At 48.5% G+C, this 22,009-nt stretch overlaps 1 protein-coding gene across 1 annotated transcript in view; it reads right to left on the bottom strand.

The window, feature by feature from the left end:
• Window positions 1-965: 965 nt before the first annotated feature.
• LOC110504278 (DDB1- and CUL4-associated factor 5) overlaps window positions 966-22,009 on the bottom strand; it is a 33,223-nt gene continuing 12,179 nt past the window's right edge. Inside the window, exons 4-10 of the mRNA XM_036955340.1 lie at window positions 21,362-21,501; window positions 18,568-18,697; window positions 14,860-15,073; window positions 8,607-8,673; window positions 8,388-8,515; window positions 4,508-4,654; window positions 966-4,090 (exon numbers count right to left, since the gene is read on the bottom strand). Coding sequence (XP_036811235.1) covers window positions 2,756-4,090; window positions 4,508-4,654; window positions 8,388-8,515; window positions 8,607-8,673; window positions 14,860-15,073; window positions 18,568-18,697; window positions 21,362-21,501 — 2,161 coding nt within the window. The 3' untranslated portion in view covers window positions 966-2,755. The remainder of the gene's footprint in view (window positions 4,091-4,507; window positions 4,655-8,387; window positions 8,516-8,606; window positions 8,674-14,859; window positions 15,074-18,567; window positions 18,698-21,361; window positions 21,502-22,009) is intronic.

Here is a 22,009-nt window from a genome sequence, read left to right as displayed (position 1 = left end):
CCAAACGTCCTGCACGGTGTTGGGCTGTAAGCACAACCCCCACCTGTGGACGTTGGGCCCTCATACCCCCCTCATGGAGTCTGTTTCTGACCGTTTGAGCAGACACATGCACATTTGTGGCCTGCTGGAGGTCATTTTGCAGGGCTCTGGCAGTGCTCCTCCTGCTCCTCCTTGCACAAAGGCGGAGGTAGCGGTCCTGCTGCTGGGTTGTTGCCCTCCTACGGCCTCCTCCACGTCTCCTGATGTACTGGCCTGTATCCTGGTAGCGCCTCCATGCTCTGGCTGAGCCACTTGTGTGGGTTGTAGACTCCGTCTCATGCTACCACTAGAGTGAAAGCACCGCCAGCACTCAAAAGTGACCAAAACACCAGCCAGGAAGCATAGGAACTGAGACGTGGTCTGTGGTCACCACCTGCAGAACCACTCCTTTATTGGGGGTGTCTTGCTAATTGCCTATAATTTCCACCTGTTGTCTATTCCATTTGCACAACAGCATGTGAAATGTATTGTCAATCAGTGTTGCTTCCTAAGTGGACAGTTTGATTTCACAGAAGTGTGATTGACTTGGAGTTACATTGTGTTAAGTGTTCCCTTTATTTCTTTGAGCAGTGTATTTTTACCTCCAGTGATCTCCTGATGTGCTTTAAGGATTGTTGTGGACTTAGAAAAACAACAAAATTGGAGCTTCTATTAAAAATAAAAACATTCTAAAATGTGATTTTGAGTGATGAAAACCTACAAAACAGGGAACAATCTGAAACCTGGAAAAACTAAACTAAGATTTTATAGGGTCCTAGATAAGGCTCATGATCTATTCCTGGGTTACTTTTACATTTTCCCGCTGTACCGAAACGAACGGTTACCCCAAAACCTTAATTACGTACCTGACTGTGGGTTTGGTGAACACCCCTAATTATTACTGTAAAATGGATAAACATTCCTTACAATGAATAGAGGCTCAGAAATGGCAGTGAAATCATTGATAATGAATGATTCTTTAATTGAAGAAAGCAACAACAACAACAACAACAACAACAAGACACTTGCTGCTGCTTGGTAACAGAGGGGTTTTGGGTCAGGAAGGAGAGGAGACGAGAGAGCGATCGATTCCTTTTAACACTGAAATCATAATAAATCCTACCTTCTTTAATGCACAACTCAAAACAGCTGGTTGGGGCTGGCTCCACCCGATTGCCATGGAAACGCATAAACTTCACCAAGCTAAGCACTGGAAAATCTAAATGAATCTAGTCTCATTAACTCCAATTGAAATAAAATCCGCAGTCGATAAGCTTTAGTCCTGAATTTCAGCCCCCCCCCCCCCCATGAGTGTTCTCTTAAAATTAAAACTCTGTATTTGTTTCAAAACATGAACATTAAAAAAAAAAATAATAATTCTGCCTTAAGATTAATGACTAGCAAAATAATTAACGATAGCATTACTGTCAATATGATTACTTATATGTTAGTAAATTATGGCATCTTTGTGGTTTGACCACAGAAGTGATGACCTCACTGTGATTTGCTCACAGAAGAACACGTGTCCCAATGGGCGGTGGGTGAAGATTTCACTTAAGGACCAATGGAATGGTCTAAAAATGTGCTAACTCCGCCCACCCGGTCCACGCAAAACCACCTCGCCCAACGTCTCAAAATTGCGACACCCTTTTTAGAGTGACGCCAAACCAAGAAACTGGATTGTAAAAACCCATAGAAAAGCCACCCTAAATTGAGTCTCAGGCTTCTGAAATGACACCCAATCCCTCAAGTCTACGGGTTACTGTAGCCCTAAAGCCTACGGGTTACTGTAGCCCTAAAGCCTACGGGTTACTGTAGCCCTAAAGCCTACGGGTTACTGTAGCCCTAAAGCCTACGGGTTACTGTAGCCCTAAAGCCTACGGGTTACTGTAGCCCTAAAGTCTACGGGTTACTGTCTACGGGTTACTGTAGCCCTAAAGCCTACGGGTTACTGTAGCCCTAAAGTCTATGGGTTACTGTAGCCCTAAAGTCTACAGGTTACTGTCTACGGGTTACTGTAGCCCTAAAGTATACGGGTTACTGTAGTCTACGGGTTACTGTAGCCCTAAAGCCAACGGGTTACTGTAGCCCTAAGCCTACGGGTTACTGTAGTCTACAGGTTACTGTAGTCTACGGGTTACTGTAGCCCTAAGTCTACGGTTTACTGTAGCCCTAAGTCTACGGGTTACTGTAGCCCTAAAGCCTACGGGTTACTGTAGTCTACGGGTTACTGTAGTCTACGGGTTACTGTAGTCTACGGGTTACTGTAGTCTACGGGTTACTGTAGTCTACGGGTTATTGTAGCCCTAAGTCTACGGGTTACTGTAGCCCTAAGTCTACGGGTTACTGTCTACGGGTTACTGTAGCCCTAAAGCCTACGGGTTACTGTCAACGGGTTACTGTAGCCCTAAAGCCTACGGGTTACTGTCTACGGGTTACTGTAGTCTACGGGTTACTGTAGCCCTAAGTCTACGGGTTACTGTAGTAAATGGGTTACTGTAGCCCTATAGTCTATGGGTTACTGTCTATGGGTTACTGTAGCCCTAAGTCTACGGGTTACTGTAGTAAATGGGTTACTGTAGCCCTATAGTCTATGGGTTACTGTCTATAGGTTACTGTAGCCCTATAGTCTATGGGTTACTGTAGCCCTATAGTAGCACACCGTAGGGAACAGGGTGTCATTTGAGACGTAACCAGTCCTAAACCAAATGATCACCTGGCACCTCAGGTGCAATCATCATGTCTTGAACTTCTTCTCTGAGGTCTCCGACCCCCCTGACCCCTCCCCTGACCCTTGACCTCTTGACCCAAGGTGAGTCCGTTTCAGCGCACCCTGGGCTGGGCCTCTCTGAGACGACGACGACCCCCCGTCCTCCCCCTCCTCCTCCTCCTCCACCAGGGTCCTAGTGCCTGCTGATTTCAACTCTAAGGTCTCTCTCTCTCCCTCGGAGTCTGAGGATTCAAATAGGTCTGGAGCCAGGCGACCCCTACAGCCTACCGGCACCTCAGTCATGTCAAGGTGCTGCAGCCCGTTCAGCCCAGGGCTGTGGTGTCTGGAACTAGGGGAGATCCAGCGACTATGGTCTGACTCGTCGGCCTCTTCAGGACTATCTAAGCCCTCGGCCATCCTCTCTAAAGCAGCCCTCCTCTCCCCAACCCTTCCTGCCCAGGACTCGTTCCTCTGCTGCAGGGCGTCTTGAGACAGAAGGGAGGCGATGAGGAGCCCCTCCTGCTCCGCTCGGTCGTCCTGGCTGTCCAGAGACACCGCAGGGCTAGAACCAGGGAGGGTGTGCGACTTGCGTCTCCCCGTTTTAGAGCCACTTCTGTGGGGTCCGATCTGAACCGAATCCTGGTCCTGTTGAAGCTCCGTGGAGGACGCGGAGGAGGATGAGGCCTCGTCGATTGAGATCTTGGGGTAGGAGCAGGAGTCGACCCCCCCGGGGTACAAGGCCTGGGCGGACTCGGGGCGCCCCCCACTGGACAGGCGGGGGAAATGCATGCGGCGCCACCGGGCTGCAGTACGTTGTCTCCTACTGGCTCTCCTCTGCTCCTCGTCCTCAGAGCTGGTGGAGGAGGTGGAAGAGGAGGAGCTAGAGGAGGCGCCGGCGGGGGACGAGGTGGGGCTGGAGAGGGTGGAGTTGTCTCGGGGGCTAGGAGAGCGAGGCCGGGGCATGGGGTCTGGCCAGAATCCACTGGAGTCAGAGTCCTCTCCCACCAGGTCCAATAAGAACACAGACTGCTGATATCTGCTGCCACGCCTCCTCGGCTGCAGTGGCTCCACCCCTTCAGGATGCTCCGCCCCCGCGGTCTCAGGGGCAGCTAATGAGGACGATGAGGAATGGTCTGAGTCGGCGGTAGCAGCAGCAGAGGGCGGTACAGGCGTGGCGACTCCACTCCCAACCAGGACCCCGGCGGCGTCTCTTATAGCCCGTGTGGAGCGTCGTCCCCTGGCGTGGAGCTGCAGGATGGCCCCCTCACTCAGGTCACTGTCTGAGTCCGAACTCCAGCCCTCGATCTCCCGACGAACCAGAGAGTCAAAGAAGGCCATCATACGAGGATCCTCCTGGATGGACTGAGATGACATGCAACAGTTCTTAATTAGTCACCACAAAATGTGTGTGTGTGTGTGTGTGTGTGTGTGTGTGTGTAGGGAGGGTGTTATATAGGGAAAGGTAGTGCACTATATTAGGGAAAGGTAGTGCACTATATTAGGGAAAGGTAGTGCACTATATTAGGGAAAGGTAGTGCACTATATTAGGGAAAGGTAGTGCACTATATTAGGGAAAGGTAGTGCACTATATAGGGAAAGGTAGTGCACTATATTAGGGAAAGGTAGTGCACTATATAGGGAAAGGTAGTGCACTATATTAGGGAAAGGTAGTGCACTATATAGGGAAAGGTAGTGCACTATATAGGGAAAGGTAGTGCACTACATCGGGAAAAGTAGTGCACTATATAGGGAATCATTTGGGACGTGGACCGGTGTTACCTGTGAGACGTAGTCGTGGCTCAGGCCGCTGCCGCTGTTCAGGACCAAGTTGATGTACTCCTCGTGGCTGTACAGACTCCTGGACTTATCCTCCACACGACTATCCAGGTCTCCCAGACTCTCCGTCTGCTGGTAGGGGCTCCACGCCTGGGGATCGGGTGGAGGGGTTTCAGGGGGAGAGGACAAGGACAGGAGAGGAGGGTTAGAGTTTAAATTGAACACCTGGTTGGGCCTGTATCAGCTCTCACACCTCTGGTACGATGAAGATGAAGATGGACCAACAGCAGCCTTGGGACCACCTGGAGGAGCGGAGGTTGATGATGAATTAACACCACATCCTTTCCTTTTACAAGCTCAGGCCACTACATTTGTCTGGGCTGGAGAGTGGCAGAGAGACAGTGGAGAGGGGCAGAGAGACAGTGGAGAGTGGCAGAGAGACAGTGGAGAGTGGCAGAGAGACAGTGGAGAGTGGCAGAGAGACAGTGGAGAGTGGCAGAGAGACAGTGGAGAGGGGCAGAGAGACAGTGGAGAGGGGCAGAGAGACAGTGGAGAGGGGCAGAGAGACAGCGGAGAGTGGCAGAGAGACAGTGGAGAGGGGCAGAGAGACAGTGGAGAGGGGCAGAGAGACAGAGGATAGGGGCAGAGAGACAGAGGATAGGGGCAGAGAGACAGCGGATAGGGGCAGAGAGACAGAGGATAGGGGCAGAGAGACAGAGGATAGGGGCAGAGAGACAGTGGATAGGGGCAGAGAGACAGTGGATAGGGGCAGAGAGACAGTGGATAGGGGCAGAGAGACAGTGGATAGGGGCAGAGAGACAGTGGAGAGGGGCAGAGAGACAGCGGAGAGGGGCAGAGAGACAGCGGAGAGTGGCAGAGAGACAGCGGAGAGTGGCAGAGAGACAGCGGAGAGTGGCAGAGAGACAGCGGAGAGTGGCAGAGAGACAGCGGAGAGTGGCAGAGAGACAGCGGAGAGGGGCAGAGAGACAGTGGAGAGGGGCAGAGAGACAGAGGAGAGGGGCAGAGAGACAGAGGATAGGGGCAGAGAGACAGAGGATAGGGGCAGAGAGACAGCGGATAGGGGCAGAGAGACAGAGGATAGGGGCAGAGAGACAGAGGATAGGGGCAGAGAGACAGTGGATAGGGGCAGAGAGACAGTGGATAGGGGCAGAGAGACAGTGGATAGGGGCAGAGAGACAGTGGATAGGGGCAGAGAGACAGTGGATAGGGGCAGAGAGACAGTGGATAGTGGCGAAGAGACAGTGGATAGGGGCAGAGAGACAGTGGATAGGGGCAGAGAGACAGTGGATAGGGGCAGAGAGACAGTGGATAGTGGCGAAGAGACAGTGGATAGAGGTGAAGAGACAGTTGTCTCAGAGACAGTGGATAGAGATGAAGAGACAGTGGATAGTGGTGAAGAGAGTGAGTTGTCTCAGTCAGAGACAGTGGATAGAGGTGAAGAGACTGAGTTGTCTCAGTCAGAGACAGTGGATAGTGGTGTAGATACAGAGTTGTCTCAGTCCGTCTTCACCTCAAGCCCTCCGATTCATAAAGGGACAGAGACCCATACAGGTGGTGGGGAATTACCTAGAGATGATCACCCGATATTCTAGATGACCCTTTGAATGAGCACCCACTATGTTGTGTTAACTAGAAGTTTTAGTTGGTGTATTTAACATAACCACATGTAACGTCCGGGTGTCCATTAGTTTAGGCATCAAAAGTTGACTCACTTTTTCAATTCGATCGAGTTGCAACATAAAACCGATCGGGAATACCGAAGAATGCCGAAGTCATGCCGTCATTTTTGTTTTGTTTTGTTGGTTATGTCATATGGAGGATCCACCGAGCCCAATCCCTACAACAGGGCTCTTCCTGGAGATCTACTGGTCCTGTAGGTTTTCAGTCCAACCCTCTTCCTGGAGATCTACTGGTCCTGTAGGTTTTCAGTCCAACCCTCTTCCTGGAGATCTACTGTCCTGTGGGTTTTCAGTCCAACCCTCTTCCTGGAGATCTGAAAACCCACAGGACAGTAGTTCTCCAGGAAGAGGTTTGGACTGAAAACCTACAGGACCAGTAGATCTCCAGGAAGAGGGTTGGACTGAAAAGCTACAGGACAGTAGTTCTCCAGGAAGAGGATTGGACTGATAACCTACAGGACAGTAGATCTCCAGGAAGAGGGTTGGACTGATAACCTATCAGGAAGAGGGTTGGGCTGATAACCTATCAGGAAGAGGGTTGGGCTGATAACCTATCAGGAAGAGGGTTGGGGCTGATAACCTATCAGGAAGAGGGTTGGGGCTGATAACCTATCAGGAAGAGGGTTGGACTGATAACCTATCAGGAAGAGGGTTGGGCTGATAACCTATCAGGAAGAGGGTTGGGCTGATAACCTATCAGGAAGAGGGTTGGGCTGATAACCTATCAGGAAGAGGGTTGGGCTGATAACCTATCAGGAAGAGGGTTGGACTGATAACCTATCAGGAAGAGGGTTGGGCTGATAACCTATCAGGAAGAGGGTTGGGCTGATAACCTATCAGGAAGAGGGTTGGGCTGATAACCTATCAGGAAGAGGGTTGGGCTGCCCTGCCTTACAATGGAAACTCCAACAGAAATATCGTCAAACGTATAACTTGAAATTAAACCAAATCTTATTCACTCCTGGTTTCAACTACATTTTCTGCGTATTTACAAGAAAACACTATGATTTTGCAAAATCAGCTTGCGAGGTTTCTATCCAACTAGCCTGTAGCACTGCAGAGTAAGTAGGTTATCAAAACCTAGCTGTGGGTGCCAGGTAGCCTAGGGGGTTAGAGCGTTGGGCCAGTAACCGAAAGGTTTCTGGTTCAAATCCCCGAGCTGACAAGGTAAGAAAAATCTGTCGTTTCGCCCCCTGAGCAAGGCACTGCTCCCCGGGTGCCGAATACGTGTTGATTATAGCAGCACCCCGCGCCTCTCTGAGAGGGGTTCGGTTAAATGCGGAAGACATTTCAGTTGTTCAACTAGCTTCAATAGCAAATTGAGCCACATTAAAGCAAACCAACCTTTTCGAATGACCTAAAGCCATTCAGCTAACGAGCCTCGCTAGCCAACCAGCACAGTTGACAGTTAGCCACAAATTACAACTCGAGACCAACTAGCACAAGCAGGAACCCACAGTACACAACTAAAACAAAGAAGATAACAATCAACAAGAGAACGGAGACTTACGGATGAACGGCTGATGCCCATCCAATGGTAAAGAGTGGATGAGTTTGCAACCAAAGAAGAGCCAAGGAGGGAGGCGCCATTTTACCATCCAAGGAAGAGTCAGTGAGGGTAGCTAACCCAATAGCGATATAGCGAGGTAAATCTGAAGTAGATAGATTCCCGAGGCAATAACCCAGAGGTGGCGATCGGAGGAAAGCTCCAGGCAGATGGAAAAATAGCAAAACTGATAGAGACATACCCCAAGCGACTTACAGCTGTAATCACAGCAAAAGGTGGCGCTACAAAGTATTAACTTAAGGGGGCTGAATAATTTTGCAAGCCCAATTTTTCAGTTTTTGATTTGTTAAAAAAGTTTGAAATATCCAATAAATGTCGTTCCACTTCATGATTGTGTCCCACTTGTTGTTGATTCTTCACAAAAAAAATACAGTTTTATATCTTTATGTTTGAAGCCTGAAATGTGGCAAACGGTCGCAAAGTTCAAGGGGGCCGAATACTTTCGCAAGGCACTGTATGTTAAGTTAATAAATATTTCGAAACATAACCATTTTTTAAAAATATATAGTTATAGGTAGCCAACTACAGCTAAATTACTTTGTCTATGACCACACTACGTTGTTACTTTGGTAAATAAAATAAAAGGTCACCAACGACGACATCCCCACTAACGTACCTTGATGACCTTCTCGACCCCGGAGGAGCAGATCATATAAGTGCTGGGGTTAAACCGGACTTGATTCACGATGGAACGGTGACCTTTCAGGACCATGGACGCTCCGTTGACCACACGACCCGGGCCTCCTGGAAGAGGGGGGGGGAGCAGGGCGGAACGAGAGAGAGACTGTAATCTCAGGGACACAGATGGACACACCGATAAGAAACACACACTTACCTGCTTCAGGATCCTTGGGGATTCTCCACATGTAAAGGTTGAAGTCATCTGATCCAGACAAGATGTACTGGAGGAAGACAACAGAGAATAAGACAACCCCCAATGGCACCCTATTCCCTATATAGTTCACTACTTTAGACCAGGGCCCAATGGCACCCTATTCCCTATGTAGGTCACTACTTTAGACCAGAGTCCTATTCCCTATATAGGTCACTACTTTAGACCAGAGCCCTATTCCCTATATAGTACACTACTTTAGACCAGAGCCCTATTCCCTATATAGTGCACTACTTTAGACCAGGGCCCTATTCCCTATATAGTGCACTACTTTAGACCAGGGCCCTATTCCCTATGTAGTGCACTACTTTAGACCAGAGCCCTATTCCCTGCATAGTGCACTACTGTAAACCAGGGCCCTATTCCCTATGTAGTGCACTACTTTAGACCAGGGTCCTATTCCCTATGTAGTGCACTACTTTAGACCAGAGCCCTATTCCCTATGTAGTGCACTACTTTAGACCAGAGCCCTATTCCCTATGTAGTGCACTACTTTAGACCAGAGCCCTATTCCCTATGTAGTGCACTACTTTAGACCAGAGTCCTATTCCCTATGTAGTGCACTACTTTAGACCAGAGCCCTATTCCCTATGTAGTGCACTACTTTAGACCAGAGCCCTATTCCCTATGTAGTGCACTACTTTAGACCAGAGCCCTATTCCCTATGTAGTGCACTACTTTAGACCAGGGCCCTATTCCCTATATAGTGCACTACTTTAGACCAGAGCCCTATTCCCTATGTAGTGCACTACTGTAAACAAGGGTCCTATTCCCTATGTAGTGCACTACTTTAGACCAGAGCCCTATTCCCTATATAGTGCACTACTTTAGACCAGAGCCCTATTCCCTGCATAGTGCACTACTTTAGACCAGAGCCCTATTCCCTGCATAGTGCACTACTGTAAACCAGGGCCCCATTCCCTATGTAGTGCACTACTTTAGACTAGGGTCCTATTCCCTATGTAGTGCACTACTTTAGACCAGAGCCCTATTCCCTATATAGTGCACTACTTTAGACCAGAGCCCTATTCCCTGCATAGTGCACTACTGTAAACCAGGGCCCTATTCCGTATGTAGTGCACTACTTTAGACCAGGGTCCTATTCCCTATGTAGTGCACTACTTTAGACCAGAGTCCTATTCCCTATATAGTGCACTACTTTAGACCAGAGCCCTATTCCCTGCGTAGTGCACTACTGTAAACCAGGGCCCTATTCCCTATATAGAGCACTACTTTAGACCAGAGCCCTATTCCCTATGTAGTGCACTACTTTAGACCAGAGCCCTATTCCCTGCATAGTGCACTACTGTAAACCAGGGCCCTATTCCCTATATAGAGCACTACTTTAGACCAGAGCCCTATTCCCTATGTAGTGCACTACTTTAGACCAGGGCCCTATTCCCTATATAGTGCACTACTTTAGACCAGAGCCCTATTCCCTATGTAGTGCACTACTGTAAACAAGGGCCCTATTCCCTATGTAGTGCACTACATTAGACCAGGGCCCTATTCCCTACATAGTGCACTACTTTAGACCAGAGCCCTATTCCCTATGTAGTGCGCTACATTAGACCAGGGCCCTATTCCCTATATAGGTCACTACTTTAGACCAGAGCCCTATTCCCTGTGTAGGGAATAAAGTAGTGCACTACATAGGGAATAGGGTCCATTGGGGACAGAGGGTAAGAGTTAAAGTCCTCTGAATAAAACACATTATCGTGGTGTTACAAACAACAATCAGGTAATACTCTCTTCCCCCATCTTGATGAAAAGAGAAGTTGATACCACACGATAAATTCATCAAAACCAAAACTGGTCAAGGGAACATCTACCTTAGGATTCCTAAAGATAAATATGATTATTCCATTTCAGTAGAAGCATAGGATGCATCCCAAATGGCTCCCTATCCCCTATGGGCTCTTTAAAAAAAATATAGTTCACTATATAGGGAATAGGGTTGCATTTGGGACGCATCCCACAGACAGACGGGGCAACAGAACCACACACACACAGACAGACGGGGCAACAGAACCCACACACACGGGACAACAGAACCCACACACACACACAGACAGACGGGACAACAGAACCACACAGACAGACAGACGGGACAACAGAACCCACACACACAGACAGACGGGACAACAGAACCACACAGACAGACAGACGGGGCAACAGAACCCACACACAGACAGACGGGACAACAGAACCACACACACACAGACGGGACAACAGAACCACACACACACACACACACACACACACACAGACGGGACAACAGAACCACACACACACACACACACACACACAGACACAGACGGGACAACAGAACCACACACACACAGACAGACGGGACAACAGAACCCACACACACAGACAGACGGGACAACAGAACCACACACAGACAGACAGACAGACGGGACAACAGAACCACACACACACACAGACGGGACAACAGAACCACAGACAGACAGACAGACGGGACAACAGAACCACAGACAGACGGGACAACAGAACCACACACAGACAGACAGACGGGACAACAGAACCACACACAGACAGACAGACGGGACAACAGAACCATCAGGCCCAGTCCTTTTTCAGTGAAGGGCCTATAGTCATAAAGCCTCTAAGTTAAAGGCGCTGCATCGTCAACCCGGTGTCTGGATTGTCGTCAACCCGGTGTCTGGATTGTCGTCAACCCGGTGTCTGGATTGTCGTCAACCCGGTGTCTGGATTGTCGTCAACCCGGTGTCTGGATTGTCGTCAACCCGGTGTCTGGATTGTCGTCAACCCGGTGTCTGGATTGTCGTCAACCCGGTGTCTGGATTGTCGTCAACCCGGTGTCTGGATTGTCGTCAACCCGGTGTCTGGATTGTCGTCAACCCGGTGTCTGGATTGTGGAGCTATTCGGAGCCCTCTGCGTTGTTACCACATTTGACAAGCGCAGGGCGATGCGGAGCTCGACTAGGGCTCCGCATGCCTCTGAAGTCTCCACAATTGCGTCACACCGTCTATCCCGGCGCTTCCGACCACATTTTAGGATCAAACGTTAAATCGTCTCTAAGGGCTCTGATCTAAGATCAGTTTAGTTTGGTCTTTTGCGATCATCATAAGATTACATGGACAGACGGGACCTGATCCTAGGATTAGCAGTCCAGACACGTTATGAACCTACAGGGCCTCGAACCTCCGTGTAAAACAAGCAGCGAGTTCAGTACTCGTAGAAATGTATTTACGACAAAAAAACTCAAACAGATCTCTTCTCTGAGGGAAGATAGAACCTGAGACGTGATGTAACTTGTACAAAACACACTGAGCAGAAATATGTTTGCCGTCTGGTGCCAGCCAACTAGGAGTCAAAAACCCAAGGCAGAAGAGAAAAATGACCCAACGTCTTCCCTGTCTCACCAGCGTAGGAGGTCTCCAACGGGTTGAGTAGCTGCTCGCAGCGTAATTATGAGGAACTCGACAATAAATTCTGAAACGAGTTCCAACGCAAACTGTCAAACAAATCTCACAATGTATGGAGACGCCTCGAGCTCCCGGCTAATATCCAATCAAATCCACACGGACATTAACCCACTCCTAGTAAGGACAGCCATTTCATTCCTGTCTGTCTCTAGCGGACGGGCCTCACCTCCCTCCCACGGGCCTCACCTTCCTCCCACGGGCCTCACCTCCCTCCCACGGGCCTCACCTCCCTCCCTCGGGCCTCACCTCCCTCCCACGGGCCTCACCTCGCCGTAGCCGGTTCTCCCCCCCCCAGACAGCAGCGTGCCGTAGCTGGGTCTCCCCCCAGACAACAGTGTACCGTAGCCTGGTCCCCCCCCCCCCCCAGACAGCAGCGTACCGTAGCCGGGTCTCCCCCCCCCCCCCAGACAGCAGCGTACCGTAGCCGGGTCTCCCCCCCCCCCCCAGACAGCAGCGCACCGTAGCCGGGTCTCCCCTCCCCAGACAGCAGCGTACCGTAGCCGGGTCTCCCCCGAGACAGCAGCGTACCGTAGCCGGGTCTCCCCCCAGACAGCAGCGTACCGTAGCCGGGTCTCCTCCCAGACAGCAGCGTACCGTAGCCGGGTCTCCCCCCAGACAGCAGCCGGGTCTCCCCCCAGACAGCAGCGTACCGTAGCCCGGGTCTCCCCCCAGACAGCAGCGTACCGTAGCCGGGTCTCCTCCCAGACAGCAGCGTACCGTAGCCGGGTCTCCCCCCAGACAGCAGCCGGGTCTCCCCCCAGACAGCAGCGTACCGTAGCCGGGTCTCCCCCCAGACAGCAGCGTACCGTAGCCGGGTCTCCCCCCAGACAATATATAAAAAAGTAGCAATAAAGGAAGTCTGGAATGAGTCCAAACCCCTTGAATGAGTAGGTGTGTCCAAACGTTTGGTTGGTAGGTAGGTATATATATATATATATAACCCTTGAATGAGTAGGTGTCCAAACTGTTGACTGGTACTGTATATACATACACACAGTATATATGCATATATACAGTACATATACATAGGCACACATTTATACCCACGTAAAATACGAAAGTATAGGAACACCTGTTCAAAATGGATTCGGCAATTTGAGCCACATCCGTCGCTGACAGGTGTAGAAAAGCGAGAACACGGCCATGCAATCTCCATAGACAAACATTGGCAGTAGAATGGCCTTACTGAAGAGCTCAGTGACTTTCAGAGTGGCACAGTCATGCCACCTTACCAACAAGTCAGTTCGTCAAATTTCTGTCCTGCTAGAGCTGTGTAGGCCACACAAGCTCTCAGAACGGGAACGCAGAGTGCTGAAGCGTGTAAAAATCATCTGTCCTCGGTTGCAACACTCACTACCGAGTTCTAAACTGCCTCTGGAAGCAACGTCAGCACAAGAACTGTTTGTCAGGAGCTTCATGAAATGGGTTTCCATGGCCGAGCAGCCGCACACAAGCCTCAGATCACCACGCGCAATGCCAAGCGTCGGCTGGAGTGGTGTAAAGCTCGTCGCCATTGGACTCTGGAGCAGTGGAAACACGTTGTCTGGAGTGATGAATCAGTCTTCACCACCTGGCAGTCTGACGGAGGAATCTGGGTTTTGCGTTCCTTGGAGAACGCTACCTGCCACAATGCATAGTGCCAACTGTAAAGTTTGGTGGATGAGGAATAATGGTCTGGGGCTGTTTTTCATAGTTCGGGCCCCTTAGTTCCAGTGAAGGGAAATCTTAACGCTACAGCATCATACAATGACATTCTAGATTCTGTGCTTCCAACTTTGTGGCAACAGTTTAGGGAAGGCCCTTTCCTGTTTCAGCATGACAATGCCCCCGTGCTCAAATCGAGGTCCATACAGAAATGGTTTGTCGAGATCGGTGTGGAAGAATTTGACTGGCCTGCACAGATCCCTGACCTCAACCTCCATCGAGCACCTTTTGGGATGAATTGGAACGCCGACTGCAAGCCAGGCCTAATCGCCCGACCTCACTAATGCTCGTGGCTGAATGGAAGCAAGTCCACACAACAATGTTCCATCATCTAGTGGAAAGCCTTCCCAGGAGAGTGGAGGCTGTTATAGCAGCAATGTTCCAACATCTAGTGGAAAGCCTTCCCAGGAGAGTGGAGGCTGTTATAGCAGCAATGTTCCAACATCTAGTGGAAAGCCTTCCCAGAAGAGTGGAGGCTGTTATAGCAGCAATGTTCCAACATCTAGTGGAAAGCCTTCCCAGAAGAGTGGAGGCTGTTATAGCAGCAATGTTCCAACATCTAGTGGAAAGCCTTCCCAGAAGAGTGGAGGCTGTTATAGCAGCAATGTTTCAACATCTAGTGGAAAGCCTTCCCAGAAGACTGGAGGCTGTTATAGCAGCAATGTTCCAACATCTAGTGGAAAGCCTTCCCAGAAGAGTGGAGGCTGTTATAGCAGTAAAGGGGGGACCCAACTCCATATTAATGCCTATGATGTTGGAATGAGATGTTCAACGAGCAGGTGTCCACATACTTTTGATCATGTAGTGTATATACACACACGCGCTGCTCACCGGTCTAAACATTAGGTACACCATCCCCTTCCTAAAGACAGTGAGTCATGTGGCTTGCTATAGAAAATATTAGAATGGGCAAAACGAGTGACCTAAGCCACTTTGTGTGGGTTTGACCGTCGGCACCGGATCCAGTATCTCAGACACCTTCCTGGGCTTTTTACCCGAACGACAGGGTTTACCTCACCTGATCCTCGTCTCCAGCGAAGCAGCAGCTCTTCATGGTACAGGAGTTGAAGTAGCCCTGGTTGTCGAACTGGAAGCTGGGTAGGCGAGAGTGTAGCTCGTAGAGGACCGGGGGTAGCCTGCGACGCAAGGCCAGGAGCTGGGTCCCTGCGCTGTTAAAACGCACCGACATGGCACTCTGGAGGGACATGCTGCCGCCGTACCGCAGCAGAGAACTGGGAGAGAGAGAGAGAGACAGAGAGAGAGAGAAGGAGAGAGAGAGAGATGGGGGAGAGAGAGAGAGAGAGAGAGACGGGGGGAGAGAGAGAGAGAGACGGGGGAGAGAGAGACAGAGAGAGAGAGAGAGAGAGAGAGAGAGATGGAGAGACAAGGAAAGAGAAATGAGAGGTGTATTAGAAAGGAAAGGTCTGGCTCGTTTGGGGTCACGGCTGACTGTTTTTTTTAAAAAACACTTAGTGACAGCTGCTGATGTAAAAAGGTCTTTATAAATGTGGTTGGTAAAAACCACGTAGATCAAGAACAGCAAAACAAAGGTCAGGTACTTAGCAGGTCTGATTACATTTAGAGGCAGTTTCAGTGTTATATGGTCAGAGAAGAAGCAATTAGTGTTGTCACGATACCATGCCAAGCATCACGATACCGTGCCAAGCATCGCGATACCGTGCCAAGCATTGCGGTACCGTGCCAAGCATCGCGATACCGTGCCAAGCATCGCGGTACCGTGCCAAGCATCGCGGTACCGTGCCAAGCATCGCGATACCGTGCCAAGCATCGCGGTACCGTGCCAAGCATCGCGGTACCGTGCCAAGCATCGCGATACCATGCCAAGCATCGCGGTACCGTGCCAAGCATCGCGGTACCGTGCCAAGCATCGCGGTACCGTGCCAAGCATCGCGATACCGTGCCAAGCATCGCGATACCATGCCAAGCATCGCGGTACCATGCCAAGCATCGCGGTACCGTGCCAAGCATCGCGATACCATGCCAAGCATCGCGGTACCATGCCAAGCATCGCGGTACCATGCCAAGCATCGCGGTACCGTGCCAAGCATCGCGGTACCGTGCCAAGAATCGCGGTACCGTGCCAAGCATCGCGGTACCATGCCAAGCATCACGATACCGTGCCAAGCATCGCGATACCGTGCCAAGCATCGCGATACCGTGCCAAGCATCGCGATACCGTGCCAAGTATCACGATACCGTGCCGCGCATCACGATACCATGCCGCGCATCACGATACCGTGCCGCGCATCACGATACCATGCCGCGCATCACGATACCATGCCGCGCATCACGATACCATGCCGCGCATCACGATACCATGCCGCGCATCACGATACCATGCCGCGCATCACGATACCATGCCAAGCATCGCGGTACCATGCCAAGCATCGCGATACCGTGCCAAGCATCGCGATACCATGCCGCGCATCACGATACCATGCCAAGCATCGCGGTACCATGCCAAGCATCGCGATACCGTGCCAAGCATCGCGATACCATGCCGCGCATCACGATACCATGCCGCGCATCACGATACCATGCCAAGCATCGCGGTACCGTGCCAAGCATCACGGTACCGTGCCAAGCATCGCGATACCGTGCCAAGTATCACGATACCGTGCCAAGTATCACGATACCGTGCCAGGTATCACGATACCAACATTTTACAAACTATCCCATACCAAGTATCGCGATACCAACATTTTACAAACTATACCATACCAAGTATCGCGATACCAACATTTTACAAACTATACCATACCAAGTATCGCGATACCAACATTTTACAAACGATACCATACCAAGTATCACGATACCAACATTTTACAAACGATACCGTACCAAGTATCGCGATACCAACATTTTACAAACGATACCATACCAAGTATCGCGATACCAACATTTTACAAACGATACCATACCAAGTATCACGATACCAACATTTTACAAACGATACCATACCAAGTATCGCGATACCAACATTTTACAAACGATACCATACCAAGTATCGCGATACCAACATTTTACAAACGATACCATACCAAGTATCACGATACCGAGTAGTATCGAAGTATACAAACAGTAAAAAAATACAAAAATGTAAACATTCTGTTCATCCTGGCCACTAAAAACCTGTCACTGATATTCATGCTTCTACTCAATATAAAACATTGAATTCAACTTCACACTGTGTATAAATAGAATGTTGCATAGAATGGCTGATTGGTTAATATACACGTATAATGATCTGCATGTCATCGTGTCAGTAAGGGGGGAAACCACTGCATGAAAACCCTTCTACACTGTACAGTTAACACAGAGACGCTCTTCCCTCCCTTCCTCTGTCTCCCTCATAAAACACACACACCACCTCTCTCTCACACACAACACACACACACCACCTCACACACACACACACACACACCACCTCACACACACACCACCTCTCTCTCTCACACTCTCTCACACACACCACCTCTCTCTCTCACACACACCACCTCTCTCTCTCTCTCTCACTCTCTCACACACACCACCTCTCTCTCTCACACTCTCACACACACCACCTCTCTCTCTCACACACCACCTCTCTCTCTCACACACACAACACACACATACCACTCCACCTCACACACACACACCACCTCTCACACACACACCTCTCACACACACACACACACACACCACCTCTCACACACACACACACACCACCTCTCACACACACCACCTCTCACACACACACACACACACCACCTCTCACACACACACACACACACCACCTCTCACACACACACACACACACCACCTCTCACACACACACACACACCACCTCTCACACACACACACACACACCACCTCTCACACACACACACACACACCACCTCTCACACACACACACACACACCACCTCTCTCACACACACACACACACCACCTCTCTCACACACACACACCACCTCTCTCACACACACACACACCACCTCTCTCACACACACACACCACCTCTCTCACACACACACACCACCTCTCTCACACACACACACCACCTCTCTCACACACACCACCTCTCTCTCACACACACCACCTCTCTCTCACACACACCACCTCTCTCTCACACACACACACACACACACCACCTCTCACACACAACACACACACCTCCCAACTTCTAAAACGTTACGCACCAAACAGAATTTAAGGAGCACCAGAAAGATATATATAGTTAGGGGAACACGAGGCCTATATGAATGATACTTTTGAAGCACATCTCATGCGTAGCTGCCACACGTGATAGAAGCATGAAAGTGCTGTGGATATTATTGGACCGGCTCATTCAAGAGACTAGCGGCCGTTCGCTTATATTCAACTGAATCTATAAACACAACAGACTTAATTAACACTTCATAACGTGTCCCAGCAGGTTCTTTAGATCGACAGGGCTAGAAAAGGGATAGAAAAGGGCTAGAAAAGGTTGGTAGTAACGTATAAACGGTACTACGGTGTTCTAAAACGTTGGTATCGTGATTTTACTGCGGGTATATACCGTTGCAACACTAGAAGCAATGACTCAATAATAAAAACAACAGCGCCCTCTAGTGGACAAATTGGGTCAGACAGATGCCTGAACGTTCTCAAGAGTTAAAGAGTGGAAAAAAAAGGTTGCTGAAGTTTCTGAGAGTGACAGTTTAACGGCGGCCATGTTGTCTCACGTGCGAGGTTTGCGTATGTCCCACAGCCCCACCCCTTCCTTGGAGTTGGCTGTAGCCAGCAGTCGAGGCTCTGCCGGGTTGAACATCACACTGTGGAAGGCTGATGGGTAGTTGGCCAGACAGAAGGGCTCTGAAACACACAGGGAAAGACATGGATTTAACTCTGGTGACATGGTTATTGATCAAGGGGGAAGCCTATTGCATGTTTCATATACTGTAATACACTGAAACTATAGCTTTATATACAGTAATACACTGAAACTATAGCTTTATATACAGTAATACACTGAAACTATAGCTTTATATACAGTAATACTCTGAAACTATAGCTTTATATACAATAATACACTGAAACTATAGCATTATATACAGTAATACTCTGAAACTATAGATTTATATACAGTAATACTCTGAAACTATAGATTTATATACAATAATACACTGAAACTATAGCTTTATATACAGTAATATTCTGAAACTATAGCTTTATATACAATAATACACTGAAACTATAGCTTTATATACAATAATACACTGAAACTATAGATTTATATACAATAATACTCTGAAACTATAGCTTTATATACAGTAATACTCTGAAACTATAGCTTTATATACAATAATACACTGAAACTATAGCTTTATATACAGTAATACTCTGAAACTATAGCTTTATATACAATAATACTCTGAAACTATAGCTTTATATACTGTAATACTCTGAAACTATAGCTTTATATACTGTAATACACTGAAACTATAGCTTTATATACAATAATACACTGAAACTATAGCTTTATATACAGTAATACTCTGAAAACATAGCTTTATATTCAGAAATACTCTGAAAATGTAGCTTTATATACAGTAATACTCTGAAACTATAGCTTTATATACAGTAATACTCTGAAACTATAGATTTATAGACAGTAATACTCTGAAAACAGTCTGCTGTTGTAAATATTCAGTCAATGACATAAGGGCTCTAGAATACAGGAAGACATTATGTATGGTAAGATTCCGCACTTGAAGCGCAAACTACAATAAAATGTTTTATCTAAATGGTTATTGATGGTAGGAAGCCTAATGCAATATGTTGTATATACTGTAATAGACTGAGATCAGTCTCCTGATATAGGTCTACCAGTTAAAGAATTACAACGAATACAGGAAGTACCTGGGAAGTACCCCAGATTAAGACTCCTTTAATTTGACGCTGGTTTCCGGACACAGATTAAGCTTATTCCTGGACTAAAAGCTATCTCAACTGGAGTCTCCCTTAAGGGCATGCGTTCTAGTCCAGGAGAAGGTTAATCTGGGTCGTACAGGAAACCGGGCCCTGATCTTCTTCAAAAACGCCACCGACTGTCTGCGTCGAGACGAACAGTACTCATGTGGAAGTGGGTCAAGTAGGGCACAGTTTGACAGGAAAGGCCTGAGCAATACACTCTGTGTGCAGAACCACCGAGTCAAATCCCCTTGAACGCAGCGTGTCGGTTATGTCCTGGTGTCATCATGTTGCCCCTTCGATGTTTAAAACGCCACTGCTCCGAGATCAACTCGTTAATCTGAAAGTAATTTGTAACCACATGTAAATGGTGTAGTAGGGTAAATTAAATATGTACTGTATGTATATACAGTACCAATCAAAGGTTTGGACAGGTCTACTCGTTCCAGGGTTTTTCTTAGGGAGACCGCCAGGTTTCTGCCAGATGTGACACTTGACATTAAATAACATGTAAAGATGTCTTGTTGTTCAATTTTAGTTTCATCAAACCAGAAAATCTTGTTTCTCAAGGTCAGAGTCTTTAGGTGCCTTTGACAAACTCCAAGTGGGCTGTCATGTGCCTTTTACTGAGGAGTGACTTCTGTCTGGCCCCTCAACCATAAAGGCCTGATTGATGGAGTGCTGCAGAGATGGTTGTCCTTCTGGAAGGTTCTCCCATCTCCGCAGAGGAACTCTAGAGCTCTGTCAGAGTGACCATCGGTCATCTCCCTGACCAAGGCCCTTCTCCCCTGATTGCTCAGGTTGGCCCGGCGACCAGCTCTAGGAAGAGTCTTGGTGGTTCCAAACTTCTTCCATTTAAGAATGATGGAGGCCACTGTGTTCTTGGGGACCTTCAATGCTGCAATAATGTTTTGGTACCCCTCCCCAGATCAGTGTCTCGACACAATCCTGTCTCGGAGCTCTATAGACAATTCCTTCGACCTCATGGCTTGATTTTTACTCTGACATGCACTGTCAACTGTGGGACCTTATATAGACAGGTGTGTGCCTTTACAAATCATGCCCAATCAAATTAAATTTACCACAGGTGGACTCCAGTCAAGTTGTAGAATCATCTCAGGGATGATCAATGGAAACAGGATGAACCTGAGCTCCATTTAGAGTCTCACAGCTAAGGGCCTGAATACTTATATATATATATATATATATATATATACACACACACATTTGCCAACATTTCTATTAAATCTGTTTTCACTTTGTCATTATGGGGTATTGTGATGTCATTATGGGGTAGTGTGATGTCATTATGGGGTAGTGTGATGCCATTATGGGGTAGTGTGATGCCATTATGGGGTAGTGTGATGCCATTATGGGGTAGTGTGATGCCATTATGGGGTAGTGTGATGCCATTATGGGGTAGTGTGTGTAGATTGATGAGGATATTTTTGGTATTTAATCCATTTTAGAATAAGGCTGTAACGTAACAAAATGTGGGGAAAGTGAAGGGGTCTGAATACGTTCCTGAATGCCCTGTACATGTATGTACGCAGGCACGTTAAGTACCTCCGTGTGGACGCTCCCGTGTGTCCCAGATGAGGACCCGTCCGTCGTCCGAGGAGCTGGCGAACACGTTGTCGTTAACGGGGCTGACTGACAGGCCGTACACCGCATCGTCGTGAAGGAACACGTTCAGAGTCTCGCCTCTGGAGGGGAAACAGAATATAGCTGTATTGAAATGTTGTTTTGGTTTTTATAAAACACAACAACAAGACGTCTCACCTCTGCAACAAGACATCTTTACATGCTATTTAACAAAAATAATTGCGTTCCAATGTCCATGTATTCCTACTAACATTCCACTTAGAATGAAGAAATGTATTGAAATTCTAAGTAGTAAGCTATCGTTGCTATGGGAACAGATTTACCGTCTCGCCGACAGAGAGAAGTTGTAACGTCATTGTACATTAACGATGCACCATTGGCCACGCCCCCCACACACCCCCGCCACACACCCCCCCACCACCCGCCACCTAAGCCCCATTACATTAATGATGCCCCATTGGCCACGCCCCCACCACGCCCACCACCTAAGCCCCATTACATTTACCTGCAGCATGACGAGCTGGGTTGGGGTCAATTCCATTTCAATTCACAAAGTAAAACCAAATTCCACATTATTCTAATTGAAAAGCATTGAAGAGAATAATTATT

This window comes from Oncorhynchus mykiss, chromosome 19 (assembly GCF_013265735.2).
Source record: "Oncorhynchus mykiss isolate Arlee chromosome 19, USDA_OmykA_1.1, whole genome shotgun sequence".
In the NCBI taxonomy this organism is placed as follows: domain Eukaryota; kingdom Metazoa; phylum Chordata; class Actinopteri; order Salmoniformes; family Salmonidae; genus Oncorhynchus; species Oncorhynchus mykiss.
Note: the sequence above shows the minus strand (reverse complement) of the source record. Positions and strands in the feature narration are given on the sequence as shown.